Genomic DNA, 19,717 nt, shown 5'->3' on the forward strand with positions numbered 1-19,717 from the left:
TTTTTATAGTAAAGGAGAAATAATAATAAAGCTAAAAATTAGGAATGTATGCTCCATGTACTCCACATACACTAAGCCACATACTGCATACACACCACCCACTACTTAATTTAATTAACAAACTAATTAACTATTGGTTTAACAATTATAATAATAATATTATTATAACATTGCCTCCTTTAAACCAAGTTGGATATATTGGTCATCCCAATTTCCTTCTTCAATTTAAGAAATGTCTTCGTCTTCAAGTTGGATATACTGACTTGTATTTCGTTCTGTAAACCCACTTTACTCCAATTGGCTTCTTCCCAGGAGGTAAATCTGTTAACTCCCAGGTACCATTCTTTTCAATGCCACGTATCTCCTCATCCATCGCCTTAAGCCAATGAATTTCTGTAGCAGCCTCCTCAACGGATAAAGGGTCACAATCTGCAAAAAGAGCAAATTGAATAATCTCTTCATCCGACAAGTCATTATCATGACCCAAAACATAATCTTGCAAGCGAGCTGGTAAGTGGCGCTCGCGCTGAGATCGTCGAACTGACGACTCTGGCTGTGAAGGAGACTGGACATTATCTGGAATCGGTTGCTCATCAACAATATTTTCAACAACAGGAATAACAACTGAACTTTCATCTTTAGCTAACCAATCCCAAGCACCATATTCATCAAAAGTGACATCACGACTTATAACAACCTTTTTAGTTTCAGGATTGTATAGTTTATAAGCCTTTGAAGCGTCACTATAACCAATGAATATGCATTTCTCACCTTTATCATCCAACTTCTTTCTCAATGGATCCGGCACGTGGGCATATGCCAAACATCCAAAAACCTTGAGATATTTGATAGAGGGTTTTCTCCCACTCCAAGCTTCTTCGGGCGTCTTATCATGGACACTCTTAGTTGGACACCTATTCAACACATAGACAGCACAAGCAACAGCTTCTGCCCAAAAAGGTTTAGGCAGATCCTTGGATTTCAACATGCACCTCACCATATCCATGATTGACCTATTCTTCCTCTCAGCCACTCCATTTTGTTGTGGAGTGTATCTAGCTGTCATCTGATGTTGAATACCCTTCTTCTTCAGAAAATCATCACAGGCAATATATTCTGTACCTCTATCAGTTCTCAAGATTTTAATTTCATAACCACTTTGCTTTTCAACAAAAGCCTTAAATTGTTTGAAGACATCACATGCTTCAGACTTTTGCTTCAGAAAGTAAACCCATGTTTTTCTACTGAAATCATCAATGAAAGTAATAAAGTACTTACAACCTCCATGTGAGGGAACCTCCAACGAACACAGGTCTGAGTGAACAATCTCCAACTGTTTTGTAGCTCTCCTTGACTTGCCCACGGGAAAGGGATCTCTATGCTTCTTCCCAATCACACAAATCTCACATATACGATCAGGGACATTCACAACAGGTAAATCAGAAATAAGTTCCTTTCTCGCAAGATAGTTTAACCCAGAGAAATGAAATTGCCCAAACCGCATATGCCATAACCAATTATCATCACAAACTTCAGAATTAAAGCAATCAAGGAGAGTATGCTTAATTTTCAAAGGAAATAGTCGATTTTGGGACATATTTACCTTTGCAATCAAAAATCCTTTAGCATCTTCAATGGTACAACACCCCTGAGCAATATGTATCTTATATCCTTTTTCTGACAACTGACCCATACTCAACAAATTTTGGTCTAGTTCAGGAACATAGAACACATCGGATATAAAATTTTGAGTACCATCCTTCAACTGAATAGAGATTTTACCTTTTCCCAAAATTGGCACCTTTGACTTATTGCCAAATGTCACTTCAGACCGGATTGATTCATCCAGTTCAGAAAACAATTCTTTCTTACCACACATATGGTTACTACACCCAGTATCCAAGAACCATATGTTTTTATCTGCAGAAAAACTATCACTGGCCAAAAGTAAGGTTTCAGAATTCTCACCAGACTTTTCAGCAGTATTTTCAGCAATGTTTGCTTGATTTCCACGATTGTTGTCCTCATTATACCAACAATCTGCAATCTTGTGTCCATACTTGCCACAATTGTAGCAATGAAATGGAAATTTACCTTGTTTGGTATTACCTCCACCTCTTCCTTGGTTGGAGTTACCACGTCCCTCATTATACCAACAATCTGCAATCTTGTGTCCATACTTGCCACAATTGTAGCAATGAAATGGAAATTTACCTTGTTTGGTATTACCTCCACCTCTTCCTTGGTTGGAGTTACCACGTCCTCCTCCTTGGTTGAAGTTACCACGACCTCTTCCACTAGAACCTCCTCTTCCTCTTCCACGACCTCTACCAGATCCTCCACCTCTTTGATTAGTGCCAGTCACATTAAGGGTGACTTGGCTCTTCAAAGCTTCTTCTGCTAGTGGTTCCGATTTTGACGCAATCCTGTCAATATGACTTTCTACCATGCCTTTCAGCTCTGCAATTGATAAGAGCTCGGTTTTGTGTGACTCTGTTATTGAAGCCACCACATGGTCATACTTCATCGGCATAGTTCGAAGAACTTTTTCAACCACTGCACCATCTTCAATCGTATCTCCATATAGCCTCATCTTATTCACCATATCAATAAGACGAGTGAAATACGCATCTACTGTTTCTGTAGAGGTCATCTCACAATTATCGTACAACCTTCTCAACGACTGCAACTTAGACTTCTGTGCCCGATCGACCCCTTTGTGTGACACCTTTAAGATGTCCCAAGCTTGTTTTGCTGTTTGAGCACGAGCTAATTGCCCAAAAATGGAATAATGAACACCTTGGTGAATCTGACCCAAGGCCAATTTATCACGCCGTATAGCGGCTGCATCAGCTCCTTCGGGTAGACCGGGATCAACAAAGCTCCAAAGATTTTGAGCTTGCAAATGTGTGGACATCATAATTTGCCAATAATTGTAATCGAGTTTCCCGTCCAATTTGGGACCCGTCCATACAATATTGAAATTTGTAGCCATATTTCACTACGGGAAATATCTCGGGGTTGAAAGGTTAACCTGGCTCTGATACCAAATGTTAGATATATTAAATATAATATATTTAATATAATATATATTAAATATAATATAATATATCTATAATATATATATAATATATATTTGAGAAGAGAGAGAGAAGGAGAATTGAATTAACTTGATTGATATTTGAAAAAGATTGATACACAGCCTTTTTATAGTAAAGGAGAAATAATAATAAAGCTAAAAATTAGGAATGTATGCTCCATGTACTCCACATTCACTAAGCCACATACTGCATACACACCACCCACTACTTAATTTAATTAACAAACTATTTAACTCTTGGTTTAACAATTATAATAATAATATTATTATAACAGAAAGGCATTACTGGAGTTCAGCTTTGAAGCTTTTTCCATTTACGAGGTCTGGTAATTTTCTGATCTTGTATGTACTGTCTGCTTAATAGCTCTAGCTGAGAAATATTAAGTTATTTTACATTTAAACAGGTTATTTTAATTTTTACAAACTCATAACTTCTAACCTAGTTACCTTCACCTAAAGTGGAGGCAATGAAAATTGGTTGTTATTACATCATAAAGCATCACAATGAAGATATGTTATGTACATCACCAGATGGTGGCAGTGGCGGACCTACAGTGGGGGCAGCTGCCCCCACTCACCCCCACCCCCACCCCATATATAACCTTGTATGTATATATAGTTCAAGGTTTAGTATAAGTAAAAGAAAACATCAAATGTTAACAAGAAATAGGTTAGCTCAGATGGTTGAGCACGTGTATTTGTTCCTGGATTCAAATCTGTGTTATGGCATATTGACGTGAATGCAATTTTTGTGGCTATTTGAATAATAATGGTGACTTGGTGAGGCTTTCAAAAAACAAAATACTAGTTATATATACTTTTATTTTTATATTAATAATGAAATGTGTAATTTATAATGTGTTTTGTATTAGAATTATTTTATCAAATTAATTATGTTTCCTATTTTGTTATAAATATTTTATAAAGTTTTGATGTGTTTTATTTTTCGCTCATATTTAACAATATTTATGGTTAACTTCTTAAGTGTTTCATTTTTTTTAAGCCATCTCTTTTGTTTTAATGTTTCGCCACCCCACTGAAAAAAATTTATGAATCTGTCCCTGATTTAGAAGATCTTGATGCTTGACATTTTGTTTAGGCCTGAGCATCGGTCGGGTTCGGACGGATCGGATGGCCAATCCGTCCATCCGATCGGATTTCAGATTGGGGAAAACTACCCCAATCCGTTCGAATTAAGAGGGAAATCCTCTCGGATTTCACCTGTTCGGATACGGTTGGGTTGGGGTTCGAATTTCGGTTTGTAGTCGGATTATAAAACATACCAAAATAAAAATAAAAAAAAAACTTTAAAAATGTTGAAACTTAATAAGTAATATTGTAATAACCCTAAACTAAATTACCAAAGTTATGTAGGCATTTACATACATAATTACATAATTACATATTGCAGTTCAAAAAGCAAAAATGAAGTTCACAAAATGAGAAAATCAACAACACTAAACTACTAAGTACTAAATACTAATTACTAAAGTACTCAGCAGTCAGCATTCAGCATTCACCAATCAGCCTTTAGCAATCAACATTCATCCATTCCTCATCTTCCTGCTCAATTATAAAACCATTAAACGATTTAAACTTTAAAGCCAATAAAGACAAAGAGAAGTAGAGAACTAATAATAATTAATAAGATAGGCTCAGATTGCTTTTTTTTCGTATCATTTTAGAGTTGGGGGGAAATTGCTTCATGAGTTTTGTCTCAGAGCAACATACCAAACACCCAAAGTCCTTTTAATTCAGACAAATGGTGGAAGCATCATCATAGCCATAATAACTAAACAGAAAGGAGAATATGAGAGGAAGGGAAGTGATATACCAGAATTCCAGAGATGTAACTGAGTAAGGGGCTAAGGCCTAAGGGCAGCAACATTTATAAAAAAAGTTACCAAGCCACTTAGCAATTAGCAGTTCTGGAATCTTACCTGAGTTGCCTCAAAGAGTCCACACATTTATCAATCAAACTAAACAGAAAGTCAGAAAGCAATGTTATATAAAAGTATTACAGCAATTGTTGGGAGTGTTCCAACAGCACTTGGTAAAGAACCAGCAGCTCCAGTGGACAATTCTGCACAAAAAGGATAAACAAAAAAATAGTTTAGAATAAAGGTAACAATTAACAATTTCTAAAGTTGAAACCTAAAAAGTTAGAAAAGGTACCCTTCTCTAGTCTTTCAACATCATCCAAGTTTTCCTCAACAGAGATTGGATGATTGGGTGCCCTCAACCAATCTTGTGCACATACTAGGGCTTCAACAATTTTAGGAGTTAAGGAACTCCTAAAGGGATCTAATACCCTACCACTAGTACTGAATGCACTCTCAGAGGCAACAGTTGAAATGGGAACAGCCAGCACATCCCTTGCCATTCTAGAGAGTATAGGAAATCTATCACTGTTAACCTTCCACCATCTTAGGACATCAAAGTCCACATTTTCTTCATCTTCCACTAATTTTTCACTTAGATAAATCTGGAGTTCAGTTTCTTTACTGCTTCCACCAGTCTCCATTCTCTATTTTTTAAGCTCGCTTTTCATTCTAGCCTGAGGTTTTCCAACTGAAGTTTGAGAATGGACAGGTTCAGATTGGGTAGGTTGCACAGTAGGGGATGCAGATTGCACATGGTAGGTGGCTGTATAATCATTAAACAACAGAACCATAGAAGATTGAACCTTTTCAAAGCATGATTTTCCTTTTTCATCACCATACAACTGGGCAAATTGGGCAGGCATGTACTCAATCTTATCCCTAGGATCCAAAATATTGGCATAGAATATCAAGAAGTTCATTTTTTCAGGATCTCCCCAATATTTTTCAAATTTTTGTTTCATATGGGACCCCATTTCCTATAAAACAGACATAACACAGAAAAATTTAACAGATGCATACAAACACATTCAGAAAAATGTTAACAGTTTAGTGTTTACCTTTTCAGAGGTTGAAACAGAGTTAACCATGTCATCCAGCATGCAACCTAAGTCAGAAATCTCAGAAAAGAAAGTATTTGAAGTGACATAGAGAGAACCAGATATTCTCACAGTCATCTCATAGAAGCCTTTCAGGAAATGGACTAAGCTTTGCACAGAAAGCCAATCTATAAAATTTGGAATAGAATCAGATAAGTCAGCATTCAATGAGGCATCATTCTCATAAGCTTCAAAGGCCCTCTGGTATTGAAGGGCAGTGTTAAGCATCATGTATGTGCTGTTCCATCTTGTTGGAACATCAAGTTGTAATGCACATTTGGCTTCCACCCCATTAAGCACAGCAATCTCTCTAAACTTCTTAAGTCTGGCAGGAGAACTCCTCACCCATCTCACAACATCTCTAACTTTCTTAACAGAAGGACCTGCATATCTCAACCCATCCTGGACCACTAAGTTCAACACATGGGCTATGCACCTCATGTGCATATATTGAACCCTAACAGAAGACCCACCCCAAGACAGAAGTTTGTTCTTGAAAAACCCCAAAGCTGTGTCATTTGAAGAGGCATTATCAACAGTAACAGTGAAGACATGACATTTTTAATCCCCCAATCAAGAAGACAACTCTCAAGGGCTTTGGCTATGTACTCTCCCTTATGAGAAGAAATTGAGACAAAGGAAATGATCTTTTTGTTTAGCTTCCACTGATCATCAATGAAATGTGCAGTAATGCACATGTAATTGATCCTTTGGACAGAGGTCCATGTATCAGTGGTCAAGCTGACCCTTTGGGTGCTCACCTTAAACAACTTTTTTAGGGTTATTCTCTCATCTAGGTAAATCTGATAAATGTCTCTAGAAATGGTCCACCTAGAAGGGATTTGAAACCAAGGACAAGCAACTAAAATGAATTTCCTAAAGCCATTTCCCTCAACAATCCTAAAGGGAAGTTCATCAACAATGATCATCTCACACAATGCCCTCCTAATAGCCTCTTGGTTGAAAACCCAAGTCCCCAAAACCCCCTCAGAAGCTTCTGTTCCAGAGGCATTAAAGGTGAGAAGAGACTGCCCTGTGTCCTTACAATGAGGATTTTTTAGGCAGGCCTTCATATGGTTTTTCAAAGAGGAAGTGCCATGCTTTTTACTTTCACATTGATAAATTTTGGCACAATAAAGGCATTTGCCCTCAACTACTGGTCCCTCAGTTTCACCTTCAGCAGGTGGAGCACGGATCTTTTCAAAATGATCCCATACTATAGATCTAGACTCCACCTCTTTCCTCTTCTTTGTAGGAACAACAGGAGGAGAAGGCATAGGATTTGTCTGAGGATTTCTCTCAGTACCTTGAGCTTCTACTCCATGCTCCTCATCAGTTGAGGTTGGAGGGTGTCCAGTTGCACTGATGCTTTCCATCTATAAAGATGGGCATCAGTATCCACATTTTAGGGAGATTACAAATCATACAATCATATTAAAGCTTCCACCATACAATCATACATAGAAGTATTACATATTACACTTCCACATATTGAACAAAATCAGATATTCAGATAGTCACAGAGAACTGAGAGAACTGAGACCACATAAATTACATAATAAACAATTAAACATACAAAGATATCCAGAATCAGACACATGGACATAGTAGTTTGTGTCATCATTTTTCCAGATTTAACAATTACCAATTAAGGTTCATACATCCATAAACTGATAGACATAATAACATATACAATTATACAAACAAATCCAGATTCAGGAACTCAGTCCAGATCATCATTATCTGGATTTGAGTTAAGGGCTTCCACCAATAAATGGAAATTCCCACACTGGAGATTTCACATTTTAGCCTTTAACTCGGATTGTTAGATTACAAATTTGCATGGCATAAAATCCAGATTTCACAAAATCAACACTTAGAAATCAGTTTGTAAAAGGCTTCCACCAACAAATAGCATAATATATGAATATATCACCAAATATTCATCACAGACTCATTGCAAATGAAGATATATAAATTATAAAACTAGGGTTTACGATTTACTTGATTTCTCCCAAATAATCCCGGGAGAACAAGGGCTTCTAATCACCAGTTCACCAGTAATCACCACGGCTTCTACCACTTAGACTCTCAGAGACAGAGAGTAAGAGATTAGAGATTAGAGATTGCAACGCTTCGATTCTGAGAACCCTGAGATTAGACAATAGAGATTAAGAGATTAGAGATTTAGAGATTACAGATTACAGAGTAAGACTGTAAGAGATTAGAGCTTAGAGAAATAGAGATTAAGAGAGTAGAGATTTACCTTACGGATTTACAAAATCAGAGATGACTGATGCGTGCTGAGTCTTGAGTTCTTGACTCTTGAGAGAACTGAGACTCTGAGAGACTGAGAGTCTGAGAGAGTTGAGAGTCTAAGAGAGTGACTGAGTGAGAGTCTGAGACTCTGAGAGAGTGAGAGACTGAGAGAGTGAGAGAGACAGAGAGTTGAGAGTCGAGAGAATGAGAGATGCGATCTCAGATCTCAAACCCTAGGTCAGCTGCGCGGATGAGAAAATGAAGACCAAGTGGTGGAAGGCATGTATATATACATTGATGGAACGACGCCGTATTATACAAGGCCTTAGGGAACCCTAGGATAGTTCGGGTGGTCGGACGGGTCGGTTGGCAAAAATGTACACCCCATCCGAACCTTTTAAACCGACGCCGTATTGAATGGCGGATCAGGTAAGGAGAGTCGGGTACGGGTATCCACTCCGATAGCCAAGCAGTGGGGCGGGTCGGACGGGTTTTGCACAGTCCTAATTTTGTTATAAACTTATAAACGATTTTTATTATTTGAATTTCGCCCCCACTCAACTATTTTTCTGGGTCCGCCACTGGATGGTGGTAAAGTACTTTTGAATTCTAGAAATCATATTTGGAGCCTTTCGTTCTCAACAGATGAGATTCTCCAAAATTTGAATTCATCATTTATATTTCCACAACAAATTCCACCCTCAGAACCAAACAACTTAAGCACTGAAATACATACTGATGTTAACTTGTTTCTGTCTTCTGCCTTTCATAAACAGCATACATCTCCTCTCCGGCGCCTGTCTCTCTCTCCCGCGTAGCAGCAGGATCGGCAGTTCTAGCGGGAGATTAGGAACTAAATTCCACATCATTATCATTTTTATTTAAATAAAACTAGTATTTTTACCGGTGCGATGCACGGAATGGAATTGTTGTAATATACTAAGAATATTTAAATTGATATATAATTATTTAAGAGTTAATTTCACCAGAGGTTGCTTATAGGATTTCTATTACCATCATTAATAATTATCTCTAATTTAGCATAATTAAATAATTTGACCAATTATAAAGAGAGATTATTAAAAAAATGCACGGGACAATTTTTTAATTAAAAAATTTAAAAATTAATTAATAAAACATAAGGTTCTCATAGTTTTTTTTCTTATAAACTATTTAATAAAGCATTTTTTTAAGAAATTGGTGGGCCAAACCGCTTGCGGCAGTTTGCGGTGGATATATCTCGAAAAAATACACAATTTCAAAAAAACATCTGTCCAAAACAGACAACCGAGTCAAAAGTTATGCATTGCCGAACTTTTGACACTTCACAACTTTAACCGAATTATTGTACGAATGGGAAAGTAGAAATCAATATATTTTATTGGGAAGAGAGATTTTTTAGGAATTGGGCGGGAAGTTAAAATTTTAGGATTTTGTTTTTATATATAGTATAGATTACATGTTAGCCGTGTGGAGGGGCAACTTGGAGTTAACCTGCAAAAAAAGGCTAAATGACAAATTTTTAGAGGTAAGTGTGTCCAATTAGATTATGTTTTAGTTGATGGGGAAATTGAGCATTTCGAATTAGTAGATGTGTCTATTTGGCATTTGTGCCTAAAAAAAATCCTAGATGGGGATTAAAGACTAAAAGTCTTAAGATATAAAATATTAGCAATTTATTTACTTAATTTATATTTATCTATTTAATTTTCAAGAATTCCTTATACCCTACACAATTGCAATTATATAGTTCACACAGCTGTGTGGATCATATTATAAAGGCACAAGTATCAAATAGACCCATCTAGAGTTTTGTGCACTTTTAGTCCCACGACTATATTGGCATTGGCAGAATTGATCCACGACTTTTGAACCTTGCAATTTTAGTCCACGACTATTGATTTTTTTACAAAAATGGTCCTTCCGGCCACTTTTCCGTCAAAATTTTACCGGAAAAAAAAATTCTCCATTTTTAGTCGGGTTAAAATTGACATTTTACTTATCTCAAAAAATTAAAAGAAAAAAATTGATATTTGACTACATACAATATTACTGGGCTACATACTACTGCCCCATGCGGCGGAGTTCCTGGAGCAGGCAGGGCTGTCAGTAAGCGGCGGAGCGGTCGTGGCGTTTCCCGGGCTAGTTAGGTTATCCGGCAGCAGCATTGGACTGCTCCAGGAACTCCGCCGCTTGGGGTAGTAGTATGTAGCCCAGTAATATTGTATGTAGTCAAATATCAATTTTTTTCTTTTAATTTTTTGAGATAAGTAAAATGTCAATTTTAACCCGACTAAAAATAGAGAATTTTTTTTTTCCGATGAAATTTTGACGGAAAAGTGGCCGGAAGGACCATTTTTGCAAAAAAATCAATAGTCGTGGACTAAAATTGCAAGGTTCAAAAGTCGTGGATCAATTCTGCCAGTGCCACTATAGTCGTGGGACTAAAAGTGCAAAAAACTCGACCCATCTATTACTGCGAAGTGCTCAATTCTCACCACGAACTAAATTAAGTGTCAAATAGGCTCATCTACCAGCTAAATTTGTTCGATTAGCATTTTTTACAGGTTGCTAGCAGGTTGCCTATCTAATTATTAAAAATAAATAAATAAATAGAATAAAAAATTTAAAAAAAAAAAGAATATCAGTCGGACAGCTGGTGGCTGCCCTTTCGCAGACAGCTGCGCCAGACAGCACGTGGCTGATAATCTTTTTTTTTTTTTTTTTTTTTTTAAATTTTTAAATTTTTTATTCTATTTATTTATTTATTTATTTATTTATTTATAATAATTAAATAGGCAACCTGTAAAAAATGTCAATTGAACAAATTTAGCTGATAGATAGGCCTATTTGACACTTAATTTAGTTCGTGGTGAGAATTGAGCACTTCGCAGTAATAGATGAGTCTATTTGACACTTGTACCTATTATAAAATAATGTACATTCAGTACATTAATAATATAATGTACTTTTGGTATATCATTGTATTCAGAAAAAAGTACATTATTTGTGTATTAAAAACACATTAGTTTATATAATATACATACAATACACAAATAATATATAAAATATATTAAATATGCAGTTTTTGTTATGATCCACATAGCATTGTCCCCTACACTGGTCCACACAATAGTTTGAGCTTACGATCCATTTTCCAAAATTTTTCCCTACTACAAAGCAAAAAAACTCCCAGCACGTTTTCCCTACTTTTAAAAAGCCAGTACAAAGTTCCTCAGTATATATGATTGAGGTTGTGAGCAAGGCTACATCTAAAATAGTGTTAAAATGGAAGCAAAAAACTTGAACCAATTTCACCATGAGAATGGAGAGACATATGATAGGCAAAGTGAGTTGAAAGCCTTCGATGAGACTAAAGCTGGTGTTAAGGGTCTTGTGGATGCAGGCATAACCAAAGTCCCAGGAATATTCATTCATCCAAAAACAACCCAAAACTACTCATCAATTTCAACTGCCAACAAACACAACATCCCAATCATAGACCTTCAAGGCATTCATGGGAATGAGATGAAGCGCAGGGAGGTTGTTAAGGCAGTTGGAGAAGCATCTGCAACATGGGGATTCTTCCAGGTGGTGAATCATGGGATCCCAGGTAATGTTTTGGAGGAAATGATGAGAGGGGTACGAGGATTCCATGAGCAAGATACAGAGGAGAAGAAGGAATGGTATACACGAGATCGATCAAGGAGGGTAGTGTACAACTGCAACTTTGATCTGTACACTGCACCAGCAGCTAATTGGAGGGATACTTTGCACTGCAACATGGCTCCTAATCCCCCTCACCCTCAAGAACTTCCTCGTATTTGCAGGTTTCTTAATTTGTGTTTTCTATATTGATTCTGTTTCTATGTTTAGCCTCCTGATCTTTTAATCATTTCCTTCTAAACTAATCCGGCCTGTAGAGTTTTAAGTCTATATATGCCATTGAACTACAAGATCCATCCTCATGTGTAATTAGATTAACCATTGATGCAGTGATATTCTTATAAAATACTCAAAAGAAGTGGAGAAACTAGGGGGTGTTTGTTTTGAACTATTATCAGAGGCTTTAGGACTCCATCCAAACTATCTCAAAGACATTGAGTGCAACAAGGGGCTAGCTCTTTTGGGGCATTACTACCCAGCCTGTCCAGAACCAGACTTGACTTTTGGCACCAGCAAGCATGCAGATAACGATTTTCTCACAATTTTGCTTCAAGATCATACAGGTGGCCTTCAAGTTCTCTACCAGAACCAGTGGATTGATGTCCCCCCTTCTCCAGGAGCTCTAGTTGTCAACATCGGAGATCTTCTCCAGGCAAGCCTTACCTTAGCTTTCATTATCTCATTTAATAAATTATCACTCAGATGTAGTGTTTATTTAAATTTGTGCTAAAGCTGGCATTTTGATTTGAACTTGTTTGACCCATTTTTTGATAAAAAGCAAATTTACTGTATTTCTTTTCTGGAAGCAGCTTGTGACGAATGATAGGTTCAAGAGCTCAGAACACCGAGTGCTGGCTAGCCAATGTGGTCCGAGGATATCAGTGGCATGTTTCTTTAGCACATTCTTGTTGCCATTGCCATGGATTTATGGACCAATTAAGGAAGTATTGTCAGATGAGAATCCACCCAAGTATAGGGAAACCACAGTCAAGGAGTATGTAGCACATTTTCATGCAAAGGGTCTTGATGGAACTTCAGCCTTGTTGCATTTCAAGCTCTGATCTGAATTGGCATTTCCTTTGTTTTAAGTAGGTAGTGTTATTTGGGAATTTTCTCTGTAATAAGCAGTGGCATTCTTCAGGGCTTTATGGAGTTGTTACTGGAAGAAAATAAAGGGAAACTACTATAACATGAAAAATTATTTTTACTGTTGGTAATTTATATTGTCAGCTTGTTTCTACTTCTAAAAATATGAACAACTTAACCCAGGGCAGTGTAGGGCAGGATTATGTTGTCTTCAGTATGTGAGGACTAGAGTTCAGTACAATAATTAATCTGTCATAGCAACTTTGATCTGTATATTGCACCAGCAAACAGCTGGAGGGAATCTTTTATTAGTATGTATTATATATGGCTGCCGATTCTCCTAATTCTCACAAGTTGCCTCCTATCTATATTCTACTGCTACATTTTCTTTAATAAATATTGATGGAGAAAATTATTCCGGGGATTCCAATTAATTAACCATTAAGGGCTGGTTCTTGAATTCCGGAAAATAACTTCCTGTAGATTTTACACATTCTTTATTTTTCCGTATTTATCTTGTCTCTCATCTTTTTCCACTACCTCATCATCTTTATTAAGATTTCTGCTAATAACACCATAACACCTCCACTGAGGCTCAAACTCACAACCTTCCAAATGAAAGTCCAAACCAGGTACCATTAGACCACATGGTCCTGGTATCATTAACACCATCTAATCATTATGAAAAGTACGCATTCCTTAAATCTACCCCGATTTAAATTCATTGTCTAGTTTGGGACATATTTTGTCTTGGAATTAATTTCATTTTAGGTCCACGAGTTTTGAGGTTCTATCACTTTTGGTGCACAACTTTAAAAGTTTTTAATTTTGATGCTTAACTTTGTTATTTTTATCAATTTTTGTCCTTTTCGATCAAAATAACAGTGAAATGTTCCGGATTTTATATTTTTAAGGGTAAAATCGTCATCCCAAGAAAACATCTTCAATATCTTAAGAAAATCATTGTAAAATCATATCATAGGTGTTTGATCGATGAGAATAATTTGAAAGACGAGCATAAACTAGACACATATCTATGGGATTTATAGCGTCGGCAATTGTAAAACTCTTCTTTTTCTCTTAATATGATTTTTTCTTTTGTTTAGACATTGAGGATCGTTCATTGGGAAGATGATTTTTTCCTAAAATATAAAATCCCGCAACATTTCGTCGTCAATTTGGCCGGAAGAACCAAAATTAATAAAATTAACAAAGTTATACACCAATAAATTTAAAATTGTGCACCAAAAATGATAAGACTTCAAAATTCGTGGGACCAAAAGTGAAATTAATTCATTTGTCTTCTCCTAACACTTTTCATTGTAATACTCAAGCATTCAAGAGTGAAACACAATATTCCTTTGTCTCTTTCAATATTATTTGTTTTCTTATTCTATTTATCAATAATTAGTTTTCTTAGGATCGGTTTGAAAAACTTGGAAAATGATATCTAGAAAATGACTCATTTTGTGACACCCCGTAAATCCGAATTCTATTTAGGGATTAATTAAGTAATTAATCCTAATCTAATTGGTAATTTAATTCTTTAATGGCCCGTTTGGTTCACGAAATAGGCCGGGAATGACATAGCATTCCCAGTAATAGGCCTATTCCTTTGTTTGGTAACCATTTCTATTACTAGGAATAATATTCCTGGTAATAGCCTATTACCTCAAATAAGGTAATAGCTATTACTAGGGCCCCCCCTCTGGTATTACTCTATTACTGAACGCTCAGGAATAGATTTTAGAATCTATTTTCTTTTTTACCCCTTTCTTTAACATAATTTTTTTTTTATCCTATATATAAATTTATCCTATATATAAATTTATCCTATTTCACCACCGTCGTCGCCGCCACCACCATCACCGTCGTCGCCGCCACCACCATCACCGCCGCCGCCACCACCACCATCACCGCCGCCGCCTACCACCACCACCATCGCCACAACCGTCGCCGCCCCCACCACCACCGCCGCCCCCACCACCACTACCACCCTAACACCACCACCACCACCACTACCGCTACCACCATCGCCGCCGCCGCCACCACTACTGCCACCACCACCAGAACCACCACCCAGCAGCACCACCGCCACCACCACCGCCACAACCGTCACCACCCCCACCACCACTGCCACAATCGTCACCGTCACCACCACCACCGTCGCCCCCACCACTGCCACCGCCACCACCACCACTACCACCCCAGCACCACCACCACCACTGCCACCACCACCATCACCACCACCGCCACCACCATCGCCACCACCACCACCACCGTCACCATCACATATTTTTATAAGGGTATTTATGTCTTTTGAAACATATTTCATTTCTATTCCTTAAATCAACCAAACACTGTAATATAATTCCTAAAGTCTATTCCTTCCGCGAACCAAACAATAGAATACAATTCCTATTCTATTCCTTTCCTATTCCATTTCTTATGGAATAGCATTCCTATTACCTCAAAATTTATTCTGTGAACCAGACGTGTTGTAAATTCCTGAAAATTTAATAGTCGGGAACTAGCAATTGACTAGTCAACCCAAGTCAAGATGTTGTACCTAAAGCTTTGTGAATAGTTCCCTTGTTCCCTTACACTTTTTCATCTTAGTACGGGTAAAGAAGACATTTCCCCTTATGATTGTATTCCAAGCTAACCTAGAAGACATCTTTCATTTCTCTCCTAACACTTTGAAATCAAAAGCTCTTCCTTCTCTCTAAAAACCTAGCTAGCTTTCTCTCCAAGCTAAGTTTAGGCTTTCCAAGATCTTCAAAGTTTGTTTCCAAGATTCCACCTTTCCTACTCTTGAGCATCTAGGAGGGTAAGATCTATGTTCCTTTTGTGTTTTTAGTGTTTTCTAAGGTATCTTTTCCTAAAGATGAAATCTTTATGATCTTTTGGTGTGTTCTTGAAGTGGGTGTTGAAGGTGAACCTTGTTAAGGGCCTTGAGAAGTGTTTTAAGTGAAAGTTGAGTCTACAAGAGGTAACACATGCTCTACAAAATCTATTTTGCTTACCTATATGGTGATTTATTGGATTCTACATGTGATTTTGCTATGAAATGTGAGTGTTGATGCACTGTCTTGTGAAAATGCATATCTAGAGCTTGTTATTAGGGTTCATGTATGCCATTGCTTGGCTATTCCTTTGATTCAAGTCACTTTGTTGTATTTGGTGAGATTTTGGATGTTTTGGACTTGAATTTGAGCTTGGTGTTGAAAATCCCCGAAGGGATATTTTTGTACAAGGTTTGGTACCCGCGGGCGGAACGGCAGGTAGTCTTCTACCCGCCGCCCCACCTGCGGGGTACAAGGGCGTGGAATGTTGGTTCCCGCGGGCGGAACCACGGGTGGGGGTCCACCCGTGGCCCCACCCGCAGCGTACAATGTTGGCTTGTGCGGGGATTTGTTCCCCGTGATTCTTTTGACTCGGTATTTGGTGTTTTGACTTCCCGATGTTCTTTGTGGAACTATTTGAGTGTCTTCTTGATGTTTCGTATGTCTAGAACTATATGGTAGGATTCCATGTAGGTTTTGGTGTCTTGAATCGTGCTAAGTGTTCAACCTTGTGATTCGTTGAACCATGATGAGTCTTGTGTGTTCTTCGGAACTATGTTCGGTTTACCCGTTTGGTAAGCATGCTAGTTTGGTGTTTAATTGCTAGCGTGTGTGGTTTGTTCTTTCCTATTGTGGATGATGACTTGTGTTAATCATCGTTGTGGTCGGATTGTGATCCTTCTCTTGTTGAGTATGGTTTCATATCTTCGTTGTGATTCGTTGATTGATTCCTATGATGGTGTTGTGTGTGTGGCTGTACCTGGATTGCACGATTAATGGTATGAGACATTAGTCACCAAGGTACGGCAGTGGTCCTCGTGGTGGCCATGACGCGATTATGGAGTTTGTGACCTGAGTGATGGGTTCACATTTTCTTGGGAGGCATGTGTTGCCAAAGTGTGTGATCGGTACCCTCGTGTACTATGAATTGGTGGAATTGTTGGTGATCGTTGGTGGGGGACGACGGTCCCAGGAAGGAAAAGATTGGACTCAGAAGTACAGGGGTCCTGGAGGTAAAGGCTATAACTAGATATAAGGTTGGGGGTAGCCATAAGGTTGGAACCGGGCATAAGGAAGGAATATCAATTCGTGATTGGTGATGTCACGAGGGAAAGTGTTGCCGTTGTGTAATTCTCTATTCGTGACGAGTGATGTCGCGAAGGCATGTGTTGCCAATGTGTGTATCTTATCCTCTTGTGTTGTGCATGTCGGGTGATATTCTGCTGAGTGATGGTAGAATACACCTTGAGCCTTACTTGTGTTGTCGTTGTTTACTTCTTGTTGTCTTGGGATGTGTTCCCTTATTCTTATTGAGAGTGGTATAGAGTCTTGTGGTTGACTTCTATCCTTGGCTTTGAACTTATATATACAGTATTCCGTTTCGAAATGATTTTGCAATAAACTATCTATCTATATATGCTATTGACATGTATTGGTGGGTTACCAGCATTATTCGCTGACCGGGCGTTGTCCCATTTATCTATGTGCTTTTCAGGTTCCGAGTAGTGGCGAGCGCGATCTAGTAATGGATAGTATAGATCCCTCAGACTTTGTAGTTTGTTTTGGGCCTGTGTGCCTTCTATGTTGGATTTTAGACTTGTGTATGGTTTGACCTTTGCCCCTTTAGACTGATGATGTGGATGTTGTTTTCGTCTGTGCGTTCACCTTAGCGTGGACGTTGCATAACACTCTTAGTTTTCCAGTTTTTATAGAGTTAAGACTTCCGCTGTGTATGCTATAGCAGCTTCCCCCCATAAAGAGTTCGGAGCACCTGAACTAATTAACATTGCATTAATCATCTCTTTGAGAGTTCTATTTTCTTCTCTCAGCAATGCCATTTTGTTGGGGAGTGTACGGTGCTGTAACTTCATGAATAATGCCAGAATTTTCACACAGAGTTTTAAGAGAATTTGATTCGTATTCTCCCCCTCTATCGAATCGAAGCCTTTTTTTTTTTTTTTTTTTTTTTTAAAATCTTTTTGTCTAATTGGTTTTAGACTTCATTTTTAAAAACCACAAATTTATGTTCAGCTTCGTCTTTTGATCTCAATAGATAAAGCTTCGTCTTTTGATCTCAATAGATAAAGTTTTGTGAAACGCGAAAAATCATCAATAAACGTAATGTAGTAACGTTTTCCACCTCTACTTTCAGTGGTTTTGAAATCAGCTAAGTCCGTGTGAATTAGTTCTAAAATAGATGATTTTCGGTTACATACTGTTGAAAACGAACTTTTAGCAAATTTAGCTTCAATGCAAATTTCACATTGTGTACATGCATCATTCGACAATTTTGGCAACAAATTCATGCTTTTTAGTCTATTTAGGCATTTAGTGCCAACATGTCCTAATCTATCATGCCAAAGATTTAATGAAACAACTATATAAGCAGAAGAAGAAGCTTTATTATTAGCAACATTGTTTGAAATGAAATCACAAGTAGTTGAGCCTACTATAGCAACCTGATTTCTAGCTACAGAAGCATCTAACACAAAAAGGCAAGCACGAAAATATCCCTTTCCCAGGTATTTCCCACAGTGAGTCAAAGCGGTCAGACTCAAAAACAATTTTTATTCCAGCCTTATTCAATAGGCCTCCGGAAATTAGGTTTCTACGCAGGGAAGGAACATAAAGCACATTTTGCAATAACACAAACTTCCCGGAATAAAGTATTAACTCTATTTTTCCTCTACCACTTACCTTAGAGATGCTGGAGTTCCCCATAAAGACTTGTTCTTCTCCGGTGTTGAGCTCGAGCACCTTGAACAGGTCCTTGTTGTTGCAGAAATGACGAGATGCTCCCGTGTCCACAACCCACTCATCTGGATCTCCTACCATGTTTGCCTCAGTTATCACGCTGCTACCAGTTCGGTATCTTCTGAATTTTCCACCAAGTTTGCTTGATTCTTTTGCCCTTCACCACTTGGCTTTTGACACGTCTGGTTTGTTGAGCCCTTCCGGTGATAACATTGTGCAGCTTTGTGGCCACATTTTCCGCAAACATAACATTCTTTGTTGTTTTTCCCTTTTTTCTGAACTTTTCCATTTTTTACACGGTTATTATTGTTTGGTTTTGAATTTTTCTTTTGGTTTCTGGCACCTTCCCCAGACTTTGACCTGTCAAAACTCCCACCCGTTTCAACCACATTAGCTTTAATACTATCATAAAAATTACCAGATTTTTGAACTAAGCGGTTCTCTTCTTCTATATGGATAGTGTTGATTAGCTGCTGCAGAGTGTGATTCTTCAGTTCGTGCTTCGTCTTGTTTTTAAAGTCTAGCCACGAATCAGACAGCTTATCAACCAATGCGTCAGTCAGAAAAGCATCGTTTACCACAGCTCCTTCCGATTTCATATCAGCTACCAGGTTCTCAAAGTTGTGTACCTGTTCAGTAATTGGTTTTGCATCCGTCATCACGAAGTGCAGCCAGCGATTCACAGCATATTTTCGCCTTCCAACATCATCAACGCCAAATTTTGCTTTCATTAGCTCCCATATCAGTTTGGCAGACCGGTGCGGCGAATATATATCGAACATGGGATTACTCACTCGTTGGAGAATT

General features: G+C 37.9%; 1 protein-coding gene across 1 annotated transcript; it reads left to right on the top strand.

Annotated features, from left to right (window-relative positions):
* The first annotated feature begins 11,580 nt into the window (after positions 1-11,580).
* On the top strand, positions 11,581-13,234 carry LOC109189566 (1-aminocyclopropane-1-carboxylate oxidase homolog 1-like). The gene is made up of 3 exons (XM_019340177.1): positions 11,581-12,169; positions 12,336-12,657; positions 12,815-13,234. The coding sequence occupies exons 1-3, from the start codon at positions 11,628-11,630 to the stop codon at positions 13,064-13,066; spliced, it is 1,116 nt and encodes a 371-aa protein (XP_019195722.1). The 5' UTR covers positions 11,581-11,627; the 3' UTR covers positions 13,067-13,234.
* The last annotated feature ends 6,483 nt before the right edge of the window (positions 13,235-19,717 follow it).

Source organism: Ipomoea nil, unplaced genomic scaffold (genome assembly GCF_001879475.1).
Source record: "Ipomoea nil cultivar Tokyo-kokei standard unplaced genomic scaffold, Asagao_1.1 scaffold1558, whole genome shotgun sequence".
NCBI lineage: Eukaryota > Viridiplantae > Streptophyta > Magnoliopsida > Solanales > Convolvulaceae > Ipomoea > Ipomoea nil.

Coding starts and splice junctions, on each gene's coding strand:
- LOC109189566 (XM_019340177.1), top strand. CDS start 11,628: ATGGAAGCAAAAAACTTGAACCAATTTCACCATGAGAATGGAGAGACA. Junction 12,170..12,335: donor GAACTTCCTCGTATTTGCAG/GTTTCTTAATTT, acceptor CCATTGATGCAG/TGATATTCTTATAAAATACT. Junction 12,658..12,814: donor ACATCGGAGATCTTCTCCAG/GCAAGCCTTACC, acceptor TTCTGGAAGCAG/CTTGTGACGAATGATAGGTT.